The sequence below is a fragment of the Equus caballus genome, chromosome 4 (genome assembly GCF_041296265.1).
Source record: "Equus caballus isolate H_3958 breed thoroughbred chromosome 4, TB-T2T, whole genome shotgun sequence".
Taxonomy (NCBI): domain Eukaryota; kingdom Metazoa; phylum Chordata; class Mammalia; order Perissodactyla; family Equidae; genus Equus; species Equus caballus.
In genome coordinates, this window is record NC_091687.1 from 84,783,048 (window position 1) to 84,807,953 (window position 24,906).

The 24,906-nt window shown below is 34.3% G+C and overlaps 1 protein-coding gene across 28 annotated transcripts in view; it reads right to left on the minus strand.

The window, feature by feature from the left end:
* Positions 1–24,906, minus strand: part of POT1 (protection of telomeres 1) — a 92,762-nt gene that overhangs the window by 41,051 nt on the left and 26,805 nt on the right. For all 28 annotated transcript variants that reach the window (XM_070265019.1, XM_023639601.2, XM_023639599.2 and 25 more), the window contains one exon: positions 23,007–23,121. In XM_070265019.1, coding sequence (XP_070121120.1) covers positions 23,007–23,121 — 115 coding nt within the window. The remainder of the gene's footprint in view (positions 1–23,006; positions 23,122–24,906) is intronic.

The following is a 24,906-nucleotide window of genomic DNA, read 5'->3' on the forward strand; positions in this document are numbered from 1 at the left end:
CCAACCCATTGCTCCTCATGCTATGTTGTGGCAGTGTCCCACATACAAAGTAGAGGAAGAGTGGCACAGATGTTAGTTCAGAAACAATTTTCTTCAAGCAAAAAGAGGAAGATTGGCAACATACGTTAGCTCAGGGCCAATCTTCCTCAACCCCTACTCCCACAAAAGAATTCATTCTTATGACACTTATATGTACTTTTACATTCTTTGCAATACTTAAGATTTATTTTTTGACTCAGAAACTGAATGAATAAAAGAAAAGGAGACTTTTCCCTCCTTTTTTAAGGAGAGTGCCTCCTGAGGTATCTGAAAAAGAACGAAATCCTAGTGGAAAGACTAAGGCAATAAAAGAAGATGTATGTTTAAGTGTGAGACTACCTAAGGAGGAGTTAACTGAATTGTGGGTGTTAAGAGGAAAAAGTAGAAAGCACAATATTATAAATCAAAGATCCACAAACTATGGCCCACAGGCCAAATCCGGCCCACTGCCTGTTTATTATCTTTCCAAAGCACTCAACCTAAGTTTTCATAAAATCAGTGTTTTCACATTCACATTCATCAGTTTATACAAGATTTAATTAAATTACCTAATTAGAATAAGTAAAAGGAGTATAAACAGATTTGGGAATAAAACTGTAAGAACACAATTCTTCTAAGAATACAATTCCACTAGTGGGAACAGAAATGAGCAGGGGCATTAGGTAGCCATTCCTAAGCGTGAGAGTTCAGGATGACATAAGCACTGGTTACAGGGTTTTGCAGATGGACTGGAGAACGTTTATTTGTTGTCAAATCAGGTAAGAAGAGGTTGGTTAAGAGAGTTTCTAATTTTAATAATAGCTTAGCTGTGGGAAGGTGCCTGATGTATAAATTACATATCTTTATTGTATTACAATTGATCTATGTGTAACATAGCAAATATTTTTCAGGACAGTGACTACATATAGACAATTTCTGAAGAATGCCAGAGGGGAAGCAGACACTTTTTAATCAGAAAACACAGACAGCTAGGCTTCGAGACTTAGTATTTAGTCTTCTCAGTGCACAGCATCTATAACACACAGTAGCTGATCAATCAGCCTTACAAAATTAATGCAGGTTATTACTACAGCAAATATATGGTACTTGCAAAAATTCTCCCTCTCTGAAGGCTATGGCAGACACTGAGAATCATTTAGCCTCTTTGTGCCTCAATTTCCTTATCTGAAAAATGGGGATAATAACAGCGTTCACTTCATATGATGGTAGAATTAAATAAGTAAGTATATGTAAAGTGTTTAGAATAGCACCTAACACGTGGTGAAGTAAGGGCTATCTAAGAGCTGGCCAGTGGTGGCAGCAGCAGCAGCAGCATTTCTTTACTGCTAATCATAACACACTTTTCTAAGGAACTTAGATATTATCTTAGAATCTGTCTTGACAAAGTATCTGAAGATACTTTGCCAAGATATAGTGCCAAACCAAAGTCGGCATATGAAATGAAAGTATAGATTTAAGGATCTGGAAGTTTCAGTTTGAATTTCCACTGGAATCTGGATTAGTTGCTTTTAGATATGGTACTATCAACCTTCCACAGAGAAGCATCTGGTCCTCAAAAGAAATTTCACCTGGGAACACAAAGAGTATCTGAAAAGATACAGGGCAGAAAATAGCATGAACCGCTTATCTTATTCATAAAATTAAAATGTTAAGGATAATACAGTCAGCCCCCTGTATCTGCAGGTGCCGCATCCGTGGATTCAACCAGCCACGGATCAAAAGGCCTACGATTGTTGCCTCTGTACTGAACATGTACAGACTATTTTTTGTCATTATTCCCTAAACAATACAGTATAACAACTATTTACATAGCATTCACATGGTATTAGGTATTATAAGTAATCTAGAGATGATTTAAAGTACACGGGAGGATACGCATAGGTTATAGGCAAATACCACACCATTTTACATACGGGATTTGAGCATCCACAGATTTTAGTATCTGTGGAGAGGCAGGGGGTATCCTGGAACCCATCCTGCAGATACCAAAGGACGACTATATAGAACAATTTTAATGGAGCAAAAGGATAATCAAGGGCCAAGAAGATCTAATACCTCAATTAAAAATTAGGATAAAGAAATTCACCAGACAATACACTATCCCAGCTTGAAGAAATGTTCAACTTCCTGCAGGGTAATAGTTCTCAAAGTTTGGTCTGCAAACCACCAGGGGGGTTCCAAGACATTTTCATGGATTTCAGAAAGTCAAAAGTATTTTCACAATAATACTACAATATTATTTGCCTTTTTAACTGTGTTGACCTTTGGACTAACGATGCAGAAGCAATGGTGAGTAAAACTGCTAGAGTCTTGGCCAGAATCAAGGCCGTGGCACCAAACTGTAGAAGTGGTCACTGTATTCTTCACCACCACACAGTAACATTAAACAGACAAAAACCACAACAGTTTTACTAAAGAACAAGAATGTACTTGATGAAGAATTAAAACTTTATTGTATTTTGACCCTTGAGGACACATCTTTTTAATATTCTATGTGATAAAATGGGACGTAAACACAAAATATTTCTACTGCTTACCAAAGTACGATGGTTGTTTTGAGGAAAAGCACTGTGGGACTGAGTTGTGAGTTGAACTAGCCACTTTTTTCTTGTTGGAACAGCATTTTTATGTAAAAGCATGACTGACAAATTATAGTTATTCAGAATTTGGTATTTGTCAGAGGTTTTCACAAAAATGAATGAAATGAATCTGTCAGTTCAATGAAAACAACTGGCAGCATCTTCTGCCAATAATAAAACCAAAAGTTTTTAGGCAAAAATTAGAATAATGGAAAAGTTCCATCTGCCACCATGATACTGATAGTTTCTCAATATTCAAAGGTTTTCCTGATAAACTTGAGGGGTGACAGAAATAACTTTGAATCTGGGGTGTTGGTATGTTTTGGTACCGTATGATATTGTACAATGAAATGTGTTAACTTTTAGAAGATCTGCATATCTTGGGAAATGTTTTTTTTCCAAACGATCATTAAATTACAAAGCATGGATAACTTAAAGATCTATTCAAAGTGTAAAACATATTAACGGATTTTTAACTCAATAGAGTATGAAAATTCACTGCTATGGTTTCAGATTGCTCATGCAACCAACCTTTAAGAAGCTACCATTTGCTGATTTTTGGGTAGTATCAGAGAATATCCAAAACTGTCTGAAAAGGCTATAAAAATACTCTTCCCTTTTCCAACTACGTAGCTGGGTGAAGTCAAAATTTTTTACATATCTCAACTGAAATAACATGTGATAACAGACTGAATGATAAAAAGAGAATCCTGCAATTTTCTATTATTTTTTTAAAGATAAAGATATCTTAAAACGTGAAACAAAACCACACTCCATATTTTTGGAAAATATACTTTTCATTAAAAATGTTACTTATGTTAATATGTAATAGATTTCTAGTTTCAGTGAATTATTAATGTTGTTTAATTATTAAATATGTTAGTTTTTCACTTTTAATTCCTAATATGTTTAAACATCTCTAACTATGACCTATATAAATAAAAGCTCCTTAGGGTTCTCATAATTTTCAAGAATATAAAAAACTTGAGAAGCACTGATTTAGAGCATCAACAATATATTTCCTAAAAGTGAAAATTTCTAATACAGATCACTACAGAGACAAGGTCCTTTGCAATTCTACCACAATCAAATTATAAATAAAAACTGGCCCTTTGGCAGCTCTTACTGCCCATGGGTCCTGTCCCCATGCTACTCCATGCTATTCTCTGAATAAAGGAGCACTAAAACAAACAAACAAACAAACAAAAACCACTGGCCCTTCTCCCTTCCCAGTTCACAATAAACAAATGAGGATAAAAAAATAAATACAGATAACAAATTGCTTGAAAACGAAGCTCTACCAACCTCAACCTAGGTCAACAACGCCTAAACTTGATTCCAGGGGACAACAGTTTCAGCAATTAAGAGTCAGAGTACATTCAAAAGGGCTCCATGTTCAAGCACTTTCAAGTAGAAATATGTTAAAAACAAAGTTAAACAGGTTCCTTTCATAAAACTTTTCAGAGGTGATAATGTGCAAATACGCATCATGAATCTCAAGAGACAGAATGCAGAATTTCCCACGTTTTCATAGAATCTTTCACAGGACTGGTGTTTCACCCACTGAAAACGCTTTGCTAAAAGCTTATGCAGATCAAAAGAAGGATTATTGAGAAAATTGGTTACCTTAAAGCCTCACTTGATGAAGAGGAAGAGAGCTACTCCATACTAGACTTTACTGTTGTCTTGGGACATTCTCTCCAGCAGTTCTTGCCCTCCCATCACCTACCCTGTCTCTGGGCAATGTACTGTTCCAGACTTTTGTCTCTTTTTTTAGCCTTTTTATCTCCCTCTTTGTTGTCAGTTACAAGAGTACAAAAAAAATCAAAAGAGGGGCCAGCCCAGTAGCACAGCGGTTAAATTCGCACGTTCCACTTCAGTGGCCTGGGGTTCACCAGTTCAGATCCTGGGTGCGGACCTATGCATTGCTTTCAAGCTATGCTGTGGTAGGCGTCCCACATAGAAAGTAAAGGAAGATGGGCACAGATGTTAGCTAAGCGCCAGTATTCCTCAGCAAAAAGAGGAGGATTGGAAGCAGATGTTAGCTCAGGACTAATCTCCCTCAAAAAAAGAAAGAAAAAAAAATCAAAAGATTAAATTCCACTTTGATGCTTCGTGATGTCAAACCAATTGCTATCTTGACTTCTCCCATGCCTCCTGCAGGGGATTAGAAGAGGGATGGCATACTTACTTGTCCAGAAAATGAGTATGGGGCAACTGCCATCTTGACGAATGTTTCCCAATTTACATAAACTATAAAACCAAGTGACCTAAATAAACTTGGAAGCAACTGGGTGAGATAAAACCTGTATAAAATATGTAGCCTTATAACCTCTCCTTAATAATTTAAGTAACTGGCAACCTTTATAACAAAACCCCAAAGGCAATCAGTAAAGTCTAACAGTTTCCATCTTCTTTATACTGAAGTTTATAGACCTATATTTACTATTTTCTAAACAAATGAGTATTTTTAAGCAATGAAATAATAAAGCTTTTTATTTCTTTTAAAAGGGTCCAAAAGTATTATGGCATTTGGTTTTATATTATTATGGTTAGACAAAAGCAGATATTCATAAACTTGCAATACATATGATGGATTTAAGTAGCCAACATGAACAAAATGCCCATGCATGTCATTGTATGTAATATTTTTCTCATAAAAACAACCATAAATAAATACCAAACTCTAGTCATTGACAGTTATTGATATACATGCTGAAATATTTATGGATGATATGTACTGATATCTTCAACTTACTCTGAAGTGGATCAAAAAACATCAATTAATGGACCCATAAAGATGGTTGGTATATGATGGGTGTTCACCATATAATTCCTTCCAATTTTCTGTATATTTAAATATTTTTACAATAAAATGCCGAGAAAAACAAGTGGGGTTTTATATATTTTAAATTATTTTCTTCATAATTTTCATTAGCTATTTGACCGGAACACCTTTACAGAACCTTTTAATCTGTTAAATTCTCAAAAACTTCTGAATTAATCATAAAAGAACTTAAAAAGTGTTAACAAACCTATCTTAAAAGAACGAAGAAAGAAAGAAAATAGTTTGACAGCATTAGGAAGGATATTACGAAGGCTAATAAATCAATAAACCATGGTTTTGATCTCTGTTCTTTTCTCAATGTGGAGTGTTCTCCAGTTATAACCCTACGTGAATCTCATTTTCAGTTACAGAAGGTAACTGTGGGTGATGATACTGGTCTTTCCAAAGTATCATGCACACTGGAAAACTGAGTTATCCAAGCCTGATGAGTCTGCTAAAAAGTGATAGATAGCGTTGAGGTAGCGGTAGAGACTGGGGGAGTACACATTCTGTTTATTATTAATGATCGGAATTATTTCTAATGTTGACTGATGTTCATTTGGATTTCCCAGTTCTTATTCCATTGTTGCTAGATGCTCCCAATAATCTTTTGCGTAAGCCTAATTTATATGTACATATAAATGACAATAAAACTTTAAATATTTAACTTAAAATATGAATTTTCTTATGACGTTTCTGCAAAGCACAGAAGATGTATTTAGTTTATCATTCTACTCTAAAAATCAAACTCACTGTTTTTCAACAAGTAATAATATCCAAGCATATACACAATCCTATGAAGTTCTTCCACATTTTCCAAACAAGGCAAAACATTTCAAATTTCTAAAACTAAAGATTTAAAGCATAAACAATGATAAAAAATATTCCAATGTATAAATTAATTTTAAATGGTTTTTCTATTCCAAACCTCTACTTTGCTTTTATCCTTTTCTTTTTTTAAACAAAAAATAATTGTTTGTGTTTTTATTCAGGGAAGGGGAGACAGGGGAGCTAGGGTTACCATGTACCATGTAAAGTGAAAAGTTTTTGAAGAAAGTTGAAAGACAATCTACTTTTAAGTCATTTGTTTAAAAGCTATACATTTCAGGGGCCGGACCCATGGTGCAGCGGTTAAGTTTGCATGTTCCACTTTGGTGGCCCAGGTTTGGCCGGTTTGAATTCCAGGTGTGGACCTAGGCACTGCTTATCAAGCTAGGCTGTGGCAGGCATCCCACATACAAAGCAGAGGAAGATGGGCATGGATGTTAGCTCAGGGCCAGTCTTCCTCAGCAAAAAAGAGGAGGATTAGAGGTGGATGTTAGCTCAGGGCTAATTTTCCTCAAAAAAAAAAAAAGAAAGCTATACATTTCAGTATAAATTCTATTGTTTTAAGACAACTTTGTCCTCAAATAACTCATACTATAAATTCAAATGGTAACATTAATATATCCATACTCATTGTAATTCTGTGTTAGGTAAGATTTCCAGTGAGCACATCAAAAATACTCACAACAAAGCTTAGGACTCCACATCAATGAATTTAACTGCTTTGCCTTATTCAGGTAATTACAGCAATGTATACTATAAACATCTGGTGTGCTCACTAAGGGAAAGGGCACATACATTGCACTCAAAAAGAAATACTGCACACTGAAAAGATAAACAGAAACATTATAAAATTCCCCTGTACATTATTCTGCAGATTTGCTTCTCTATTTCTACAGATCTAATTTTGGACTACTGTTATAATCTGGAATTATTTTTCCTACCTTCAGATTTTCTTTTCCTCATACTAAATTAAGAAATAACAATTAGAACAGCATTCTTGAAACATTTTCATCACATCACTGCTCTTACCAAAGAACTTCTAGTGCTACCACATTATCTATGACTATTTCTGAGTTGCAAAAAAAAAAAAAAAAAGCTAAACATGTAAATATATGCACATACACAGATGTGTATATAGTTCATTACAGAACTATCAAAGAACTACTTTCTTAACATCAAGGATTACAAAAATAGAATTTAAAAATATCTCATTTGAAGCTTACTTCTTAGTATATTAAATATAACTTTATTTTCTTTGCAGGCATAAGCACATACACGATTCTATTCAATTACTGGGCTGCAGGCCCAAATAGACTTCCAAGACAATATTTTCCAAAATATCATCTACTACTACAAAGAATGGCGTAACTACACATGACGAGATTCTTAGAATCTAAGGTTATCTATAAAATGAGGAATTTCCAAATACCATTTTTATATACATATTTTTCTATTTAAATATGTATATATTTATAACAGAAGGAAATGAAAATTCAAATTCAAGAGAAAAGGGGAATTAAAAAAAAATTTGTCCAATAATTTATTTTCCAGAACAATAAAGACAAGTAGCAATCTAAATAAAATACTAAATAGTTTTCAGGTTCTTTCAATTAGCATTAGATTCATAACATGATTGGAAACCAAGCCACCCATTTTAACAAATATGAACAAGGCAAACTGCTAAAATAAGTTTTATCGAACTGCTCCGAGAAAGTGAAGCATTCTAATAAACAAATAAATAATCCTTCAATAATGACAACATTAAATAGCAAAAATATTTATTTTCCCCATGCCTCACTTTTTACTCATTCTCAAATGAAGGAAAACTAAACCTGTGAAATTACAATCTACAACTTCATATTTCAATAATAAAGTTACAAAGCTAAAAGGTAATTTAAGTGTATTTTCTTGATAGCTAACATCAGCAGGGAAGGCAGGTAGGGAGAGTAGAAAGATCCTTAACAAATCAGTATTCTTTCTTACTTTACCTAGTACATAATCTCTAAAAATACATAAACTCTTAATAAAGTATTGACTTTAACTACTTTAATGATTCAGTAAGACCTCATATTTAAACTGATGACGAAGTATTTAACTACTTTAACACTTAGGTAATATTTCACCTAACTTGATATAAATCTGAAAAAGATAACAAATGATAAATTAAGCCCTATATTCTGCAACCTTGAGCAAGTCACCTAATTTCCTCAGTATGATTAAGTGTAAATTGCCTTGGAGTTTTATTATAAGGGAAAGCTGGTAAGCAAGGTCTTTAATCAAAGAAGCATGCATGCATAAATTATACAATCCACAAAAAAATTCCTCCATGAAAGTTGCTTCACTTTTTTATCTACTAAAGCGCTGTTGTTTTTAAAACAGTATTTCAGCAAGTTTTCCTGTATATAACAATTTATTGTTGAAACACTTAAGTAAAAGCTATGAAGGCAAATCACTTAATCAAGGAAATATTATATGCTGCAATCTTATTTGTTGTATCAGGAAACTTACTATACAACACGCATACAAGACTACTCCCTTTATTATGCTGGCGTGAGGTTCCATCATTTCCCCTCATATTTTTATTATGTTGCAAAACATTATAGAAGGCAGGAGAGAGACAAAAGAATAAGCAGAATAATAGAGATGTAACAATATCCTTAGTATAAGATATAAAAGACCATGACATTCAAAGCAACTCAACAATTATTTCTAGTAAGAAAAACTGTTTAAGAGACAAAAACACTCAAAAAGGACCGACAATTCCACTTCCAGATATATACCCAAGAGATATGAAAACATATGTCCCCACAAAATCATATACAAGAATGTACATAGCAGCATTATTTGTAATAGCAAAAGATGGAAACAACCCAAATGTCCATCAAGAGATGAATGGATAAATAAAAGGTGGTCTATCCATACAATGGAATATTATTCAGCAATAAAAAAAATGAAGCATTGATACATGCCACAACAAGGATGAACCTTGAAAAGATTATGGTAAGTGAAAGGAGCAAGTCACAAAGGAGCAGGTATAGGATTCCATTGACATGAATAGTCCAGAATAAGCAATCCACAGATATAAAGTAGATTAGTGGTTGTCTAGGGCTGAGCGGAATAGGGGGAGTTTGAAGGCTTGACAGCTGAGAGGTGCAGGGTTTCTTCTGGAAGAGAAGAAGATGTTCTATAATTGACTGTGGCGGTAGATGCACAACCCCATGAATATACTAAAAGCAACTAAATTGTATACTTTAAATGGGTAAATTATAGTGAATTACATCTCAATAAAGCTGTAAAAAAATGACTACCACTATCTGGTTAAACAGCTGCTTTAAGGCACTAAATGTAAGTATTACAGTTTAAGTGCCATGTGATTTCTACACATTAATTATTTATCTTCCCTCTTTATACATTTCTTTCAGTTTTTATGTACCCACTAAAACTATTCTAACCTATTCATAATCACAACCAAAAACTCCTCAAGTGTGAAAGAGGAAGTCACTAGTACAACTACTAATTAGATTAGTAACCTAAGAATACTTCCCAACTAAGCCATCTGACCCCTGTTTTGCTGAGTCTAAGACTCATAAAATTGGGTTACTAGTAGGAGTCAAGTTGCATACTGATGAGCCACAGGAATGCCCATGGAGAAGTGGCATTCCTGAACAGTGTGTGATACCGTGGGCCAGTAACTAGCACAACGTGTAATTTGTTTAAAAGCCTTTGGAATAGGGGAAAACATAACCTGTGCTACTTCTCACCCAAGTTTGCACATCTATAAAATAGAGAAGGCACTACATCACACTTACGGTACACTGTAAAGGAAAAATGACAATCATATATAAAAGACAAAACAGAATTTAGTAAATAATTACTGCAATATTATTATTTAGAGAGGCACACCCCTGAAGAATACAGGCAACACAAATTTCACAGAACAAAACAGTAAATCTCTGTGCTTCACAAACAACTTCAGTGTACTATATTGTAACGTTTTAAAACTCTTCATACTTAACTTCATATTTTAAAAATTATCTCTAGCTGGAGACGAGTGAAACAGTTCCTCAGTGGAGACAAAGTCTTCTTTCTGATTTTAGAGCCTTTTATGGCTTAAATGCAGCAACAGATTAAATCACACAGATCAAATCTATTGTGGAAAAAGGACAATTAATAACATATTCATAGGACCAGGAATGCAAGCTCCACTGGCCTCAGTGCCAAGCAATGAAGAAATGTCTTCTAGGCAACAGCCCAAAAACTGGGGCACCAGACAGGTGTAAAAGTTCCTTTCTGGACGGTACTGATGTTCTGGAGAATGGCAAAGGGAGACTGTAATGAGACTATAATAATTGGTGTCACCCAGAAAGGATACCCCCTCACTGCCTTACTCTGGTGGCCAGTGGGGCTTGCATTCCTGAGTGCCACAGGCCCATGGCAATTGGAGAGATGATTCTTGGCAGGCCACCACCCCCAGGGCACTGCATAGACAGGGGACTGAGGCACACTCTCCAGTCTTTCTGTAAAGGAGGGCTTTTTGCTTGCCCTGAAGCTTTGGCATGAGGGGCAGGCCTCAGGTTTGGCACACATTTTGTGGCCTATGGAGCTACTCTCAAGGGATGGAGGCTGTGGACACCATCTTGGTGCTCCTCCTCCACCTTGCTCCAGCTCACTAATATCACCAGAAAAGAGCTTATACACTTATCTGGAGCACTGATTTCTGTAGCTGCCACTCAAGGGACACCTCCAGACTGCCTGGCTCTGGCAGACAGTGGGGCTCATACTTGTAGTCTCACAGGACTGCATATATTTGCATACTTTTAAAAGCTGATGCCTGAGGGTCTGGTTTCTAAACACCCTGAATCTAGGTGCTGATGAGATCCTCCCCTTTGGGACATGACAGGTCTTGGCACATCCTCAACTACTGGGAGCCATTATAAATAAAATTTGCTGCTTGGACATAACAAAGTTTTGAGAGACAGCCAAGAACTAGGGCAAGGCTGATCAACAAGGTTCATCTCTCCTACACAAGGCCACTCCTTCACGACTGGGAGAGGCAGTTGTTTCATCTATTGTATAGAAACCAACACAGAGAGTCAAGCAAAATAAATAAACAAAGGAATATATTCCAAATGAAAGAATGACATAAAACCTTAATGAGACAGAGGTAAGTGATTTATCTGATAAAGAGTTCAAAGTAATGGTCATAAAGATGCTCACCAAACTGGGGAAAAGAATGGATGAACACAGTAAGAATTTCAACAAAGAGGTGGCAGATATAAGAACGTACCAAATAGAAGTAACAGAACTGAAGAATACAATAACTGAACCAAAAAATACACTAGAGGGATTCAACAACAGACTAGATGAAACAGAAGAAAGGATCAGTCAACTTGAAGACAAGGAGCAGAACTCACCCAATCAGAGGAGCAAAGGGAAAAAAGAATGAAAAAAAGTGAAGACAGTTTAAGGGACAACATCAAACAGACTAACATTCACATCATAGGGCTCCCAGAAAGAGAAGAGAGCGAGAAAGGGGCAGAAATCTTATTTGGAAAAATAATGGCTGAAAACTTCCCTACCCCTGGGGAAGGAAAGAGACATCCAGGAAGCTCAGAGAGTTCTAAATAAAAGGAAACCAAACAGACCCATACCAAGACACATTATAATTAAAATACCAAAAGTTAAAGACAAGGAGAGAATTAAAAACGGCAACAATAAAACAACTTGTTACATGCAAAAGAACCCTCACAAGACTATCACCAAATTTTTCAGCAGAAACCGCAGGCCAGAAGGGGTCAGCATGATATATTCAAAGTACTGAAGGAAAACAACTCCCAAACAAGAATGCTTTACCCTGTAAAGTTATCATTCAGAATTGAAGGAGAGATCAAGAGTTTTCTAGAAAAGCAAAAGCTAAAGAGCTCATCACTACTAAACCAGCCTTACAAGAAATGTTAAAGGGACTTTAAACTGAAAAGAAAGGGTACTAATTACTAACAAGAGCACATATGAAAGAATAAATCTCACTAGAAAAGTAAAGATATAGTAAAGGTAGAGAATTGACCACTTATAAAGCTAGTACGAAGGTTAAAAGACAAAAGTAGTAAAAATAACTATGATTACAACAATTACTTAAGGAATACACAAGATAAAAAGATGTAAACTGTGATATCAAAAACATAAAGCTGATGAGGGAGAGTAATAATATTGAGCTTTACAATGGGATCAAACTTAAGTTATCAACTTAAAATAGACTGTTACAGATATAAGTGGTTATAGTTAATCCTCATGGTAACTACAAAGCAAAAACTTATAGTAGATCCACAAAAGAGAAAGAGAAAAAAATATAAGCATACTACTAAAGAAACTCATCGAAGCACAATGGAAGAGAGCAAGAGAAGAAGAGACAGGAACTACAAAAACAGCCGGAAAACAATTAATGAAATGGCAATAAGCACATACCTAGCAATAATTATTTTAAACATAAATGGACCAAATTCTCCAATCAAAAGATAGAGTGGCTTAATGGATAAAAAAATAAGACTTACCTATATGCTACCTACAAGAGACTCACTTTAGACGTAAGGATACACACAGAATGAAAGTGAAGGGATGGAAAAAGATATTCCATGCAAATAGCACCCGAAAGAAAGCTGGAGTAAGCTATACTTATGTCAGAAAAAAAATAGATTTTAAAACAAAGACTGGAACAAGAGACAAAGAAGAGCATTGATAATGATCAAGGGGTCAATCCAACAAGAAGATACAACATTTGTAAATATGAATGCACTCAACATAGGAGCACCTAAATATATAAAGCAAATATTAACAGACCTAAAGGAAAAAATAGACAGCAATACAATAATAGGAAACATTAATACCCTACTTACATCAATCAATAGATCATCCAGACTGAAAATCAATAAGGAAACATTGGCCTTAAATGGCATATTAGACTAGACGGATTTAATAGGTATTTACAGAACATTCCATACAAAAGCAATAGAATACACATTCTTCTCAAGTGCACATGGAACATTTTCCAAGATAGATCATATTTTAGGCCATAAAATAAGTCTTAATAAATAAAGAGGATTGAAATCATATCAAGCATCTTTTCCAACCACAATGGTATGAAACTAGAAATTAATTACATGAAGAACAGTGGAAAATTCACAAATAATGTGGAGATTAAACAACATGCTACTGAACAACCAATGGGTCAAAGAAGAAATCAAAAGAGAAATCCAAACTTACCTTGAGAGAGCCAGCTCTAATGGCCTAGTGGTTAAATTTCGGCACTCACTGCTTTGGCAGCCCGGGTTTGCTTCCTGGTTGTGGAACCACACCACCAGTCTATCAGTTGCCATGCTGTGGTAGTGGTTCCCACAGAAGAACTAACATGACTACAACATAGGATACACAACTATGCACATGGGCTTTAGGAAGGGGAAAAATACCTTGAGACAAATGGAAATGTAACATACAAAATTTATGGGATGCAGTAAAAGCAGTCCTAAGACGGAAGTTCATAGTGATAAATACCTACCTGAAGAAACAAGTAAAGTCTCAAATAAACAACCTAACTTTACACCTCAAGGAACTAGAAAAAGAACAAAAGAAACCCAAATACTAGAGAGAAGGAAATAACAAAGATTAGAGCAAAAACAAATGAAATAGAGACTAAAAAAAAGAAGAGAGAGAAAAGAGCAATGAAACTAAGAGCTGGTTCTTTGAAAAGATAAACAAAACTGACAAATCTTTAGCTAGACACTCACCAAGAAAAAAAGAGAGGGCTCAAAGAAAATAAATCAGAAATAAAAGAGATGTTATTGATACCACAGAAAAACAAAGGATCATAAGAGACTACTATGAACAATTATACACTAACAAATTGGACAACCTATAAGAAACAGATGAATTCCTAGCAACATACAAACTACTATGACTGAATCATGATAGAGGAGAAAATAGGAAAAGACTGATTCCTAGAAAGGAAACTGAAATAGTAAGCAAAAACCTCCCAACAAATAAAAGTCCAGTACCAAATGACTCACTGGTGAATTCTACCAAACATTGAGAGAATAATTAATACCGATCCTTTTCAAACTCTTCCAAAAAACAAAAGAGGAAGCAACTCTTCCAAACTTATTTTATGAGGCTGGCATTAGTCTGATACAAAAACCAGACAGGCATGCTACAAGATAAAAAAACGATAAGCCAATATCCCAGACGAACATAGACGCAAAAATCCTCAAGAAAATATTAGCAAACCGAATTCAACAATACATTAAAAGGATCATATACTATCATTACATGGGATTTATTCCAGGGATGCAAGGATAGTTCAACATTCATAAATCAGTCAGTGTGATACACAACAACAAAATGAAGGATAAAAGCCTATCATCATTCAATAGATGTAACAAAAGCATTTGGAAAAACTCAACATTCCCTTATAATAAAAACTTAACAAAGCAGGTATAGAGGGAATGTACCTCAACATAATAAACGCCATATATGACAAGACCACAGCTAATACCATAGTCAATGGTGAAAAGCTGAAAGCTTTTCCTCTAAGATCAGAAACAAGACAAGGATGCCCACTCACCACTTTTATTCAACACAGTATTAGAAGTTCTAGCCATGGTAATTAGGCAAGAAAAAGAAATAAAAGGCATTCAAATAGGAAAGGAAGAAGTAAAACTGTCAGCATTTGTGGATGACATATTATATACAGAAAACCCTAAAGACTACATCCAAAAAACTGTTAGAACTAATAAATGAATTCAGTAAAGTTGCAGGACACAAAATGAAGATGCAAAAATCTGCAGTGTTTCTGTACACTAACAATGAATATCAGAAAGAGAAATTAAGAAAATTCCATTTACAACTGCATCAAAAACAGTAAACTAAATAGGAACAAATTTAACCAATGAGGTGAAAGACTCGCATATTGAAAACCACAAGACATTAATGAAAGAAACTGAAGAAGACATAAATAAATGGAAAGATATTGTGTGCTCATGGACTGGAAGAATTATGTTAAAATGTCCATACTTCCCAAATCTATAATTTGTAGATGAGCTGCATTGATCTATAGAAGCAATGGAATCCCTATCAAAATTCCAATTGCATTTTCCACAGAAATAGAATATACAATCCTGAAATTTGTATGGAACCATGAAAGACCCCGAATAGTGAAAGCAATCTTGAGAAAGAAGAACAAAGGTGAAGGCATCATGCTCCCTGATTTCAAACTATAATACAAAGCTAAAGTAATTAAAACAGTATGGTACTGGCATAAAAACAGATACATAGATCAATGGAACAAAAGGAGAGAGCCTGGCAATAAACCTATGCATATGTGGTCAATTAATTTACAACAAGGGAGACAAGAATATACAGCAGAAAAAGGACAGTCTCTCCAATAAATGGTATTGGGAAAACTGGACAGTCACATGCAAAAGAATGAAACTGGAGTACTGTCTTACATACACAATAATTAACTCAAAATGGATTAAAGACTTCAACATAAGACCTGAAACCATAAAACTCCTAAAAGAAAATATAGGCAGTAAGCTATTTGACATAGGTCTTGGCAATAGTTTTTGAATCTGACACCAAAAGCAAAAGTAACAAATGCAAAAATAAACAAGTGGGACTACATCAAACTAAAAAGTTTCACAGCAAAAGAAACCATCAACAAATGGAAAGGGCAACCTATTGAATGAGATAAAATATTTGCAAGTCATATACCTGATAAGGGGCTAATATACAAAATATATAAAGAAGCCATACAACTCAAGAGCAAAAAAACAAACAAGCCAATTAGAAAAAGCACAGAAAATCTGAAAAGGCATTTTTTCAAAGAAGAAATAAAGATGACCAACAGGTACATGAAAAGATACTATCATTAATCACCAGGGAAATGCAAATCAAAATCAAAATGAGGTATCACCTCACACCCATTAGAAAGGCTATTATCAAAAAGACTAGAAATGAAAAGTGTTGGTGAGGGGCTGGCCCAGCGGTGTAGTGCTTAAGTTCATGTGCCCTGTTTCAGTGGCCTGGGTTTGCGGGTTCAGATCCTGGGCACGGAACTGCACACCACTCATCAAGCTATACTGTGGTGGCATCCCACATACGAAAAATAGAGGAAAATTGGCACAGATGTTAGCTCAGGGGCAATCTTCCTCACCAAAAATTTAAAAAGTGTCAGCAAGGATGTGGAAAAAAAGGAACTCTTGTTCACTGTTGGTGGGAATGTAAATTGGTAAAGCCATTATGGAAAACAGTATAGAGATTCATCAAATCAATAAAAATAGAACTACTATATGATCCAGCAATTCCACTTCTTGGTATCTATCTGAAGAAAATGAAAACATTAACTTGAAAAGATATATGCACCCTCATGTTCATTGCAGCATTATTTTCCATAGCCAATATATGGAAACAACCTAAGTGTCCACTGACGGGTGAATAGATAAAGAAATTGTGGTATACATATATAATGGAATATTATTCAGGCAGAAAAAAGAAGGAAATCTCATTTTGCAATAACATGGATGGACCTCGAGGGCAATATGCTAAGTGAAATACGTTGGAGAAAGAGAAATACTGTATGATCTCTCTTATATGGAATCTAAAATACATATATATTTCTATAAATATTTATACATGATTTGTGTATTTTATATATACGTAAATTTTTAAATTTCATTTATATATATGACATAAAAATTCAAGCTCATAGATACAGAGAACAGATCAGTGGTTGCCAGAGGTGGGGGAGAAGGGGCAAATGATGAACTGTTTGGGAGTTTTAATAAGTTAATTAAAATAAAATAAAATCCACCAAAGGAAAAAATAACATATTCAGCAGAACTTCAAAATCTTTTGATTGCATTAAATATAATTCTTAGCAGTTATATGCATTTAGGGCTTTCAAAAAATTATACAATAATTTCATAAACATGAATTAAGCTATATAATAGGCAAATCCAATCCATTGCTAACTTCCACTGATCCCACGTCCATATTTTATTTTACAATCACACATTTTCTTCCTTCTCAATGTCACAGCCCAAGTTTATGTCCCTTTCCTTTCACAATCACGTTACTGTAATAATTTCCTAACAATGTCTCTTTAGCTCCGCCACTATCCTCTCTACAGTACTATCAGACTACCACCATGTTGTTTTCCTCAGTCTTGTCCCTCTTCTGAAACAGCCCCAGGTATTTTATACTGCATACAGCAGAAAATCCTAAGTATTTAGCCAGGAATGTGACTGAACACAATTTGCCACTAATCTACCTCTCCAAATATATTCTCCACATTATTCTTCAAGCACTTTACATGTCAGACAAACTGAACTTCATTCTCTTTGTCTAAATCCTGGAGTGCCCCCACGTCTATGACTTTCTTCATATACTATGTTGTCTGAATTTCTTCAAGCCAAATTCTATTTCTATGACCTTTGCCACCCTGTGCAAGCTTTTCAAACTCTGTCTCAGGTTTTTCATCTGTAAAATGGGAATAACGACAAGAACCTAGCACACAAGAGTTTTGTGAGGATTAAATGAGATAATACATAAAAAAATACTCTTACGAGTTAGGTATGAGAACATGTACTCTTAAAAGCACTGCATATTCAAGCAGACCCTTCACTAAAACGCCTTCTCAGATTCCCACAACTACAAGCAACCTCCCCTTTCTGAACTCTCTATTGCAGTTTATCTTTTCTCACAGCGCATACCACTTTCTACTTTGTATACAGTTTTAAAATTTTTTTCTAATGTAACTTGAATGTAAAGAGTTTAAATACACACACCAGATCCTTTCTCCCTTAATTAATAGCCTGTAGATGATATTACTCAAAATTCAGTATGCCCTATTTCCTTGAATATGGAATTGAAAAATTATACTGACACATTCAAAGTTCAGACATTTATTTTGATCCAAAACTTATCACAAATTGAAGATAACATTGTAAAGGTTAATGTAACTCAACTAGAAGAATGTTCTGATTATTAAATTTGTTTCCCCAAGAAAGATGGAGTTGATAAGCCCCAAAACACTGACTCTCTTACCAGAATCTTAGGAAAAAGTAAGGTAGTGAAAGATAAACCTGCATTTTCTAATGTAACAACATTACGTTCAGAGTTTTTATTAAAATTTTTCCATAATTATCCAAATAACTACAGAAACAGATAAAGATATTTGAGCTAAATGTTAACTCATTCACCCATTAAATACCAATGAATACTGATACACACTAAAGATTAAGCTAAACGCTATAGAGCAGGGAGAGAAGCTAGAGTCAAATAGATAATTAATTTTGCAGTGAGGAGTGCGGTAACAAGTACTTTGGGAGCATATAGGGCAGCTTCTAACCCAGAGGTATGTTGGGGTGCAGGAGGGATGAATAATATGTGTTTTAGAACAGAGTTTCTCTTTAGGTAATGAAATATTACATATAATTTCGCATTGTGCTAGATGCTTTACTCTCTCTTTGATGAACCAGAAAGCTCTGGCTCTTATGACATATTAATGAGTCATTAATTATTCAGTAATTAATAAATTTTTTCAACGATTTTAATGTGGAAAATGCAGTTTATTGTTACACTTCAAAAAATTAAAAGACAATAACCACATAATCATTTAACACGCAACCAATATTACTCATACAAACCAAACATATTCAATCATGCTACATGACTTTAATGCATAAAAGGCAAGTCATTCTCATAAGTGAAAATAATATTTTTACACAGCCAAAAATAGCATTCTAGGATTACAGAAAAGGAAAAGAAAAGAAAAAATCCTAGGGTCCTATATCCTAGCACCACATCCCAAGAACTAAAAGTAAGTAAAACAGATACAGGATCTCAGAAGTCCATCGTTTTGGATACTACTCTAAGAAATTTGATGATAATTCTCAGTGAAGTGGCTCAAACAGGAGGTATCCTTTTATAAGATGATGAACAGCAAGAGAAAGCTCTCTTCTAGAAACACTGTAACATCCAAAACTGCTCAGTTTAATCAATCAGTTTTTCTAAAATGGAGAATTTGAATGGGAGGCAAGGTATGAAAAACAATTTAGGACCACAAAGCATTGCTGAGGCAAGCTGGGGAACCACAGGTGATGCACCACATTATGGGGCACAAAAAGGTTGGGACCTCTAGGGACTCAAAATTTGGGGAGAGAATAAAAAGAAGAGAACAACAAAAAATGATGATATGAGTATTTTGACTGTTCTCTTCCTTCCTGTGGACTAAATATTAGAAGAATAAGCACAATACGGTTCCCTTTACTCTTCCCACTGGCTCATTGAGTGAGCAGGCATTATGATATTAGACAAGCAAGCATGAACCATATACTATTATCAAGACTTGAAATGTTTCATGGCCTACACACACTTATCTTATTTAGCAAGAACAGGCAATAAGAACAGAGCAAATGCGTCTCAAGTTTAAAAAAAAATTAAGCTATTTCTTAAAATCTGAGATAAAGCTAAAATTAAACTTCTTTACATCTTATCTAAGCAAATATGATCAATGTTTTCTGTGCAAGGAAAAAAACCACACTTCTAACTCCATCTAGCCAGCTCTCCAAAGCAAAAGCAGACATGAGACTTTCAGAGATGACAACTACTATAATATCTCAAAATCCTAAGAAGGCAGCAATGCCCTCATCTTCCTATAGAAAGAGGCCATGTCTTTACGCCTAATGAGTCCTCAGCAAAATAAATTTTGATGATACAATGATCTTTTAAGATGTGTTGTCTCCATAATCTTGGATAAATTCTCAGTTTTCATGATGATCTTTTCACGACTGAATAGGAATGTGAGCATCTACCGTTCTTTGAACAGCAAGACTGAGACTTTTGCAAAGTGCAACCTATAAGTCCTCCAAGAGACCAAACAGAAAGCTTGGGAAATAAAGCATTTGCTACCACAATTACTCACACAAACCCAAAATATTACCAGGATGCAATATTACAGAATATTACAAAAATATTACCAGAATGTAATCATTACTACTGAGGATGAGAGGAAAGTCTTCAAGAAAAATTTTAGTCAAGAAGTAAAGATGCTAAATTGCACCAAAAGCCTCTACCACATTGAATTTAACATTTATGAAACAAATTTTTATGAAAAATTCTACCTAATGATAATAAACTTTTCTCCTTCTACCTAAATTTGAGTTGCATAAAGGTAATCTTCCTCCATATAACTAGTTACGTACATCCGGATGTGATATTTAGATCGTGGCCCTGTATTTGCAAAATAACGGAGCTTTATGTAATACAAAAAAGGCACAGCTGTGGATTGTCCCTGTACATTTAAGCTGATCCTTTCCTGAACACAAAAATCAGTGCTATCTGACTCTCCTGCAGCATGGGGAAGGATGAGTTCTATCAACAGAAATAAAAACCTAAGTGTAACTAAAGTTGTAAGACAGTTTTAAAACTTCACCATCCGGCTAGTAGTAAAGACATCTCACTCTATCTTAAAAATACATTTTACAGTTTCAATGAATATGTTCAGATAAAATTGATGACATTCACTTTAATTTAGTATCTCAGAAGAAATACAGAAACATTATTTTTGTGATAACAGAGGGCTTATTACTACTCATGAATTTTTTTATTAAGGGACTGGATCCAATAAACATATCTGCTAGAGACATAAGATAAATATGAATATATAACAAATATTACAGTTCCCCAATGCTTTCATTATACACACATAATTTAGTAATGGTGTCAGAATAAAACATGATTATGCTGTCGAATAACTTAAAATTAATATTCAGTCATAGCCACTTTTAAAAATAATATATTTTTGAATTAATTTGCTAAACACTTTCAATGACAAGAATTAGCAACATATTAAATGCAAAAAATGTTTTTAAATTTTATCTTCCACCAAGTTAGGTGGACATTAACATTAATGTAGATTTGGCAAGTCAATTAAAGCCAGTCACACAACACTTGCAACAGGAAGAGGGTCACAGTGATCACACCTTTATAGTGAATTCCCAGAATGGGCACATGCAAGATTCAGGGGGAAAAATCTGATGATGAGAAGTAACTACTAAAGTGAAAGTATGCAAGTGTATGTTGAATGGTATGAACGGGGCGGGGAATGTAGATTTTTGGAAAAAGTAAAGTCAAATGAAAATATTTGAGAAATACATATTTAAACAAAAATTTCTCTGCTTCAACCTTCATGTTTAATGTTTTCCTTTCTGCTAAAACAACAGAAATCATCAGGGTTTGAAAACAGAAACCACAAACATCTTTGTGGTTTCAGACTTAGTTACCACCTATTTCAAACTTCTCATCTCTAGATTTAATAGTCTTCAGACAGTTATTTTCACATAGACGAAGTCTTTACATTATACATTAACAAAATATTCTGACCACAGGAAAATAAGATTTTTCCCCCCATCCACTCCCCTAAAGAATACACTTTGAGCTTATTCCACAATAAAATTTGAATCTGTATACTTTAATAAATAAAATCTTTTAAAAATATGAACTCAATGAGAACATCTTTGTGTTCCCAGCATGAGCCATAGCTCCTGGTCTGCAAAGATAAAGACGCAACACCACCAATGTTTCACATTTTTAACGCCTCTAAAGAAGATGGCTACATCTCACAAGTGACAGTGAAGCAGAGCTTAACTGGCAGCACTTTTCTTAACAGTCATAAAATAACGATGCCTTTTGCAAAAAACGTTGTTTTATATTAGATTAAATAGAGTGATAAATGTTAAATTTAGTTAAACTGAATTAAACCAAGGTGAAAGTGTGTTGTCTGTCCACTATATAAATGACAGAAAACTGAAATTCAAGTTTTTTGATTCATTCTTTGTATGAGTTTAAAAGCTTACATTATTATGTAGAATTAATAGGTTACACTTTTTACTTATCTTTAAAAACAACCCAAGTACTGTGTCTTTTCACTGGAGTGTTTAATCCTTTCCATTTACAGTAATGACTGATAGGGAAGGACTTACTGTTGCCATTTTGTTCATTGTTCTCTGTCTGCCCTGCAGCTCTTTTGTCCTTTACTTCCTCTCTTAAGGTCTTCCTTTGTGTGTTGTTGATGTTTTTGTAGTGAAATACTGATTCCTTCCTCATTTTTTGTGAATACCATCTAGAGGTATTTTCTTTGTGGTTACCACAGAGTTTACATAAAACATCTCATAGTTATAACAATTTATCTTAAGCTGAAAAACATTAACTTTTATCGCAAACAAAAACTCTACACTTTTATTACCCCCAAACCCACACTTTGTTCTTGATGTCACTATTTATATCTTTTTATATCGTGTATCCACTAACAGATGTTTACAAGTAGTTATTTTTTTATACTTTTGTCTTTTAACATCTATACCAGAATTAAAAGTGATTTACATACCATCATTACAGTGTTATAGTACTCTGTATTTGTCTATATATTTACCTTTTCTAGCCTATTTTATACATTCAAATGCTGTCATGCTGCTGTTTAACATCCTTTTCTTCATTTGTTTTTCAGAATCTAAAGACTATACTTATTTCATAAATAAAAATGGCCAAAAAATATGTATTAGTGTTGTCTGGCAATTATAAATCAGAACTAAGCTTCTAAGACTTAGGGCAGTGAAGGAGCTGTGTTCTTGAAACCAATAAAGTAGTTCCAGTCCATTAAAATCTCAACCAATTTTAATACCTACCAGTTCCTTTGCTTAGATATGGAGGCTTAAAGAACTTCACAACACCATAGACATTGACAATCGTACCACTCTTAAGTTGATTCAGGGGTGTATATACATAATGTGTTGCTGGAACCTAAAGAAAGAGAAGACAGTGAATATATCAATATTAAATATTTACATTTTAGAATCATGTTATGATCAAGTTTATAAATTAGCAAATCCATTTAAGTGCATTTTTTCCTTCTAAGTGTCTAAAAGGACACTATAGCCTGAAAAAAAAATGAAATGTATAGCTAATAAAGGTTACTATACAAATCAACTAGTTTTTCCTTGAAGTAACGCTGATTATAAATGGTGTAATTTGTAAACAATTATAAGAAATGCAGTTTAAGAGGTTTTGGTGCTGGTTTTTAACCTTAACCAAGATGACTTCAAAACTTATGGTATATATTTCTTTTTTTTTTCCTATAGTGCTATAAAGATTTTGTTTAGGTCAAAATAAAGCCAGGTTTTGACTTATAAATGGTATAAAGACATTAAAAATGGTAATAAGAGAAAAGACAAGTTTTCCGAAATAACTATGCATGAGTTTGGTAAGAGAAGGCAAAGTGATTTACAAGGATACGTCTGTGTATTAGTTAAACAATCCTAAAAGGGTTCAGCTATCTGGCCCCATCACCCACCCAACCCAACAACTGGAAACAAAGTTTCCTTTCACACTAAGAGTTAAAATTTTAAAGATCAAATCAAAATTAATTTATTGGCTCTTTCAAAGAAGCTGATCCCTCAGGTCAAACACAAGCAGGCAGGACTTAGAAATCTCATCAAACCTTGATAGGAAAAAAAAGTTGCAGTTCACCAATGATGAAAGAATAATGGTCAGCATATGGGACAGAAAAGAGAAGATGTGAACTCAGTGACAAAATAACTGGACCTAATATACTATCTTAATAAGTATCTCCCTAAAGTAGAGATGAATGGGGAAGGCCAGTACAGCACAATGACCCTAACCATTATGGTCATCCAAGTTATGTACTTGTTAATTCACAATCAACAAACATCTTCTTTATTATAAGTTGGCTTTCCATGTAAATCAGCCAGTATGTGTGCACAGCAGCTAAGTTATATTCTAATAGTTCAAAATACCTGAACTTTACGAAAAACCATTTTTGCCAAGTTCAGAGGCTCTTTGGTTTATTTCTGTCTTTTTGAAGAGTTCATAGATATATCAAATATTTGAAGTTGACCAATCTATACCAATTTTGAGAAATACTAACACTTGGGGCTAATTCACATTTTTTAAAAATTACATCAATCCTTTCATTGGTTACAGCTTTCCTAAATAACAAATTTTAATTAAACTACTATACCATTTAATTACATTATATTATATAATGTATTATATTAATTACACTATTATACCATTATTCAGAATTTAAAATCAGTATCCCATAGTCATTGCCAACTAGAAACAATGTCCCTAAATTCTGTCTGTCCATTAGAAACTAAAGGTTTAAGAACACATATAGAACATAAACTTAACCTTAAATTTTATCCATATATTATCTTCTTTCCATTTTCACTCAGCTATAAGCAACTCACCTGTAAAAATGGGAACCTTCCTATTGCTATGAGATAAAATTTCTTTTTTAACACTGAAAAAAGTGGTAAAAAAACGAAGAAAAGCAAAATGTATAACTATAAAACTTCTTTATTTAAAATGATAAACTTTGTCAAATCACAATTCACCACATAATAATCTGTTTAAATACAAGGGAATGAAAAAAATAGAAACAGGAGCCGGCTCCGTGGTGCAATGGTTAAGTTCGTGCACTCTGCTCCAGCAGCCCGGGGTTTCGCCAGTTCAGATCCTGGGCGTGGACAAGGTACCGCTCATCAGGCCATGCTGAGGTGGCGC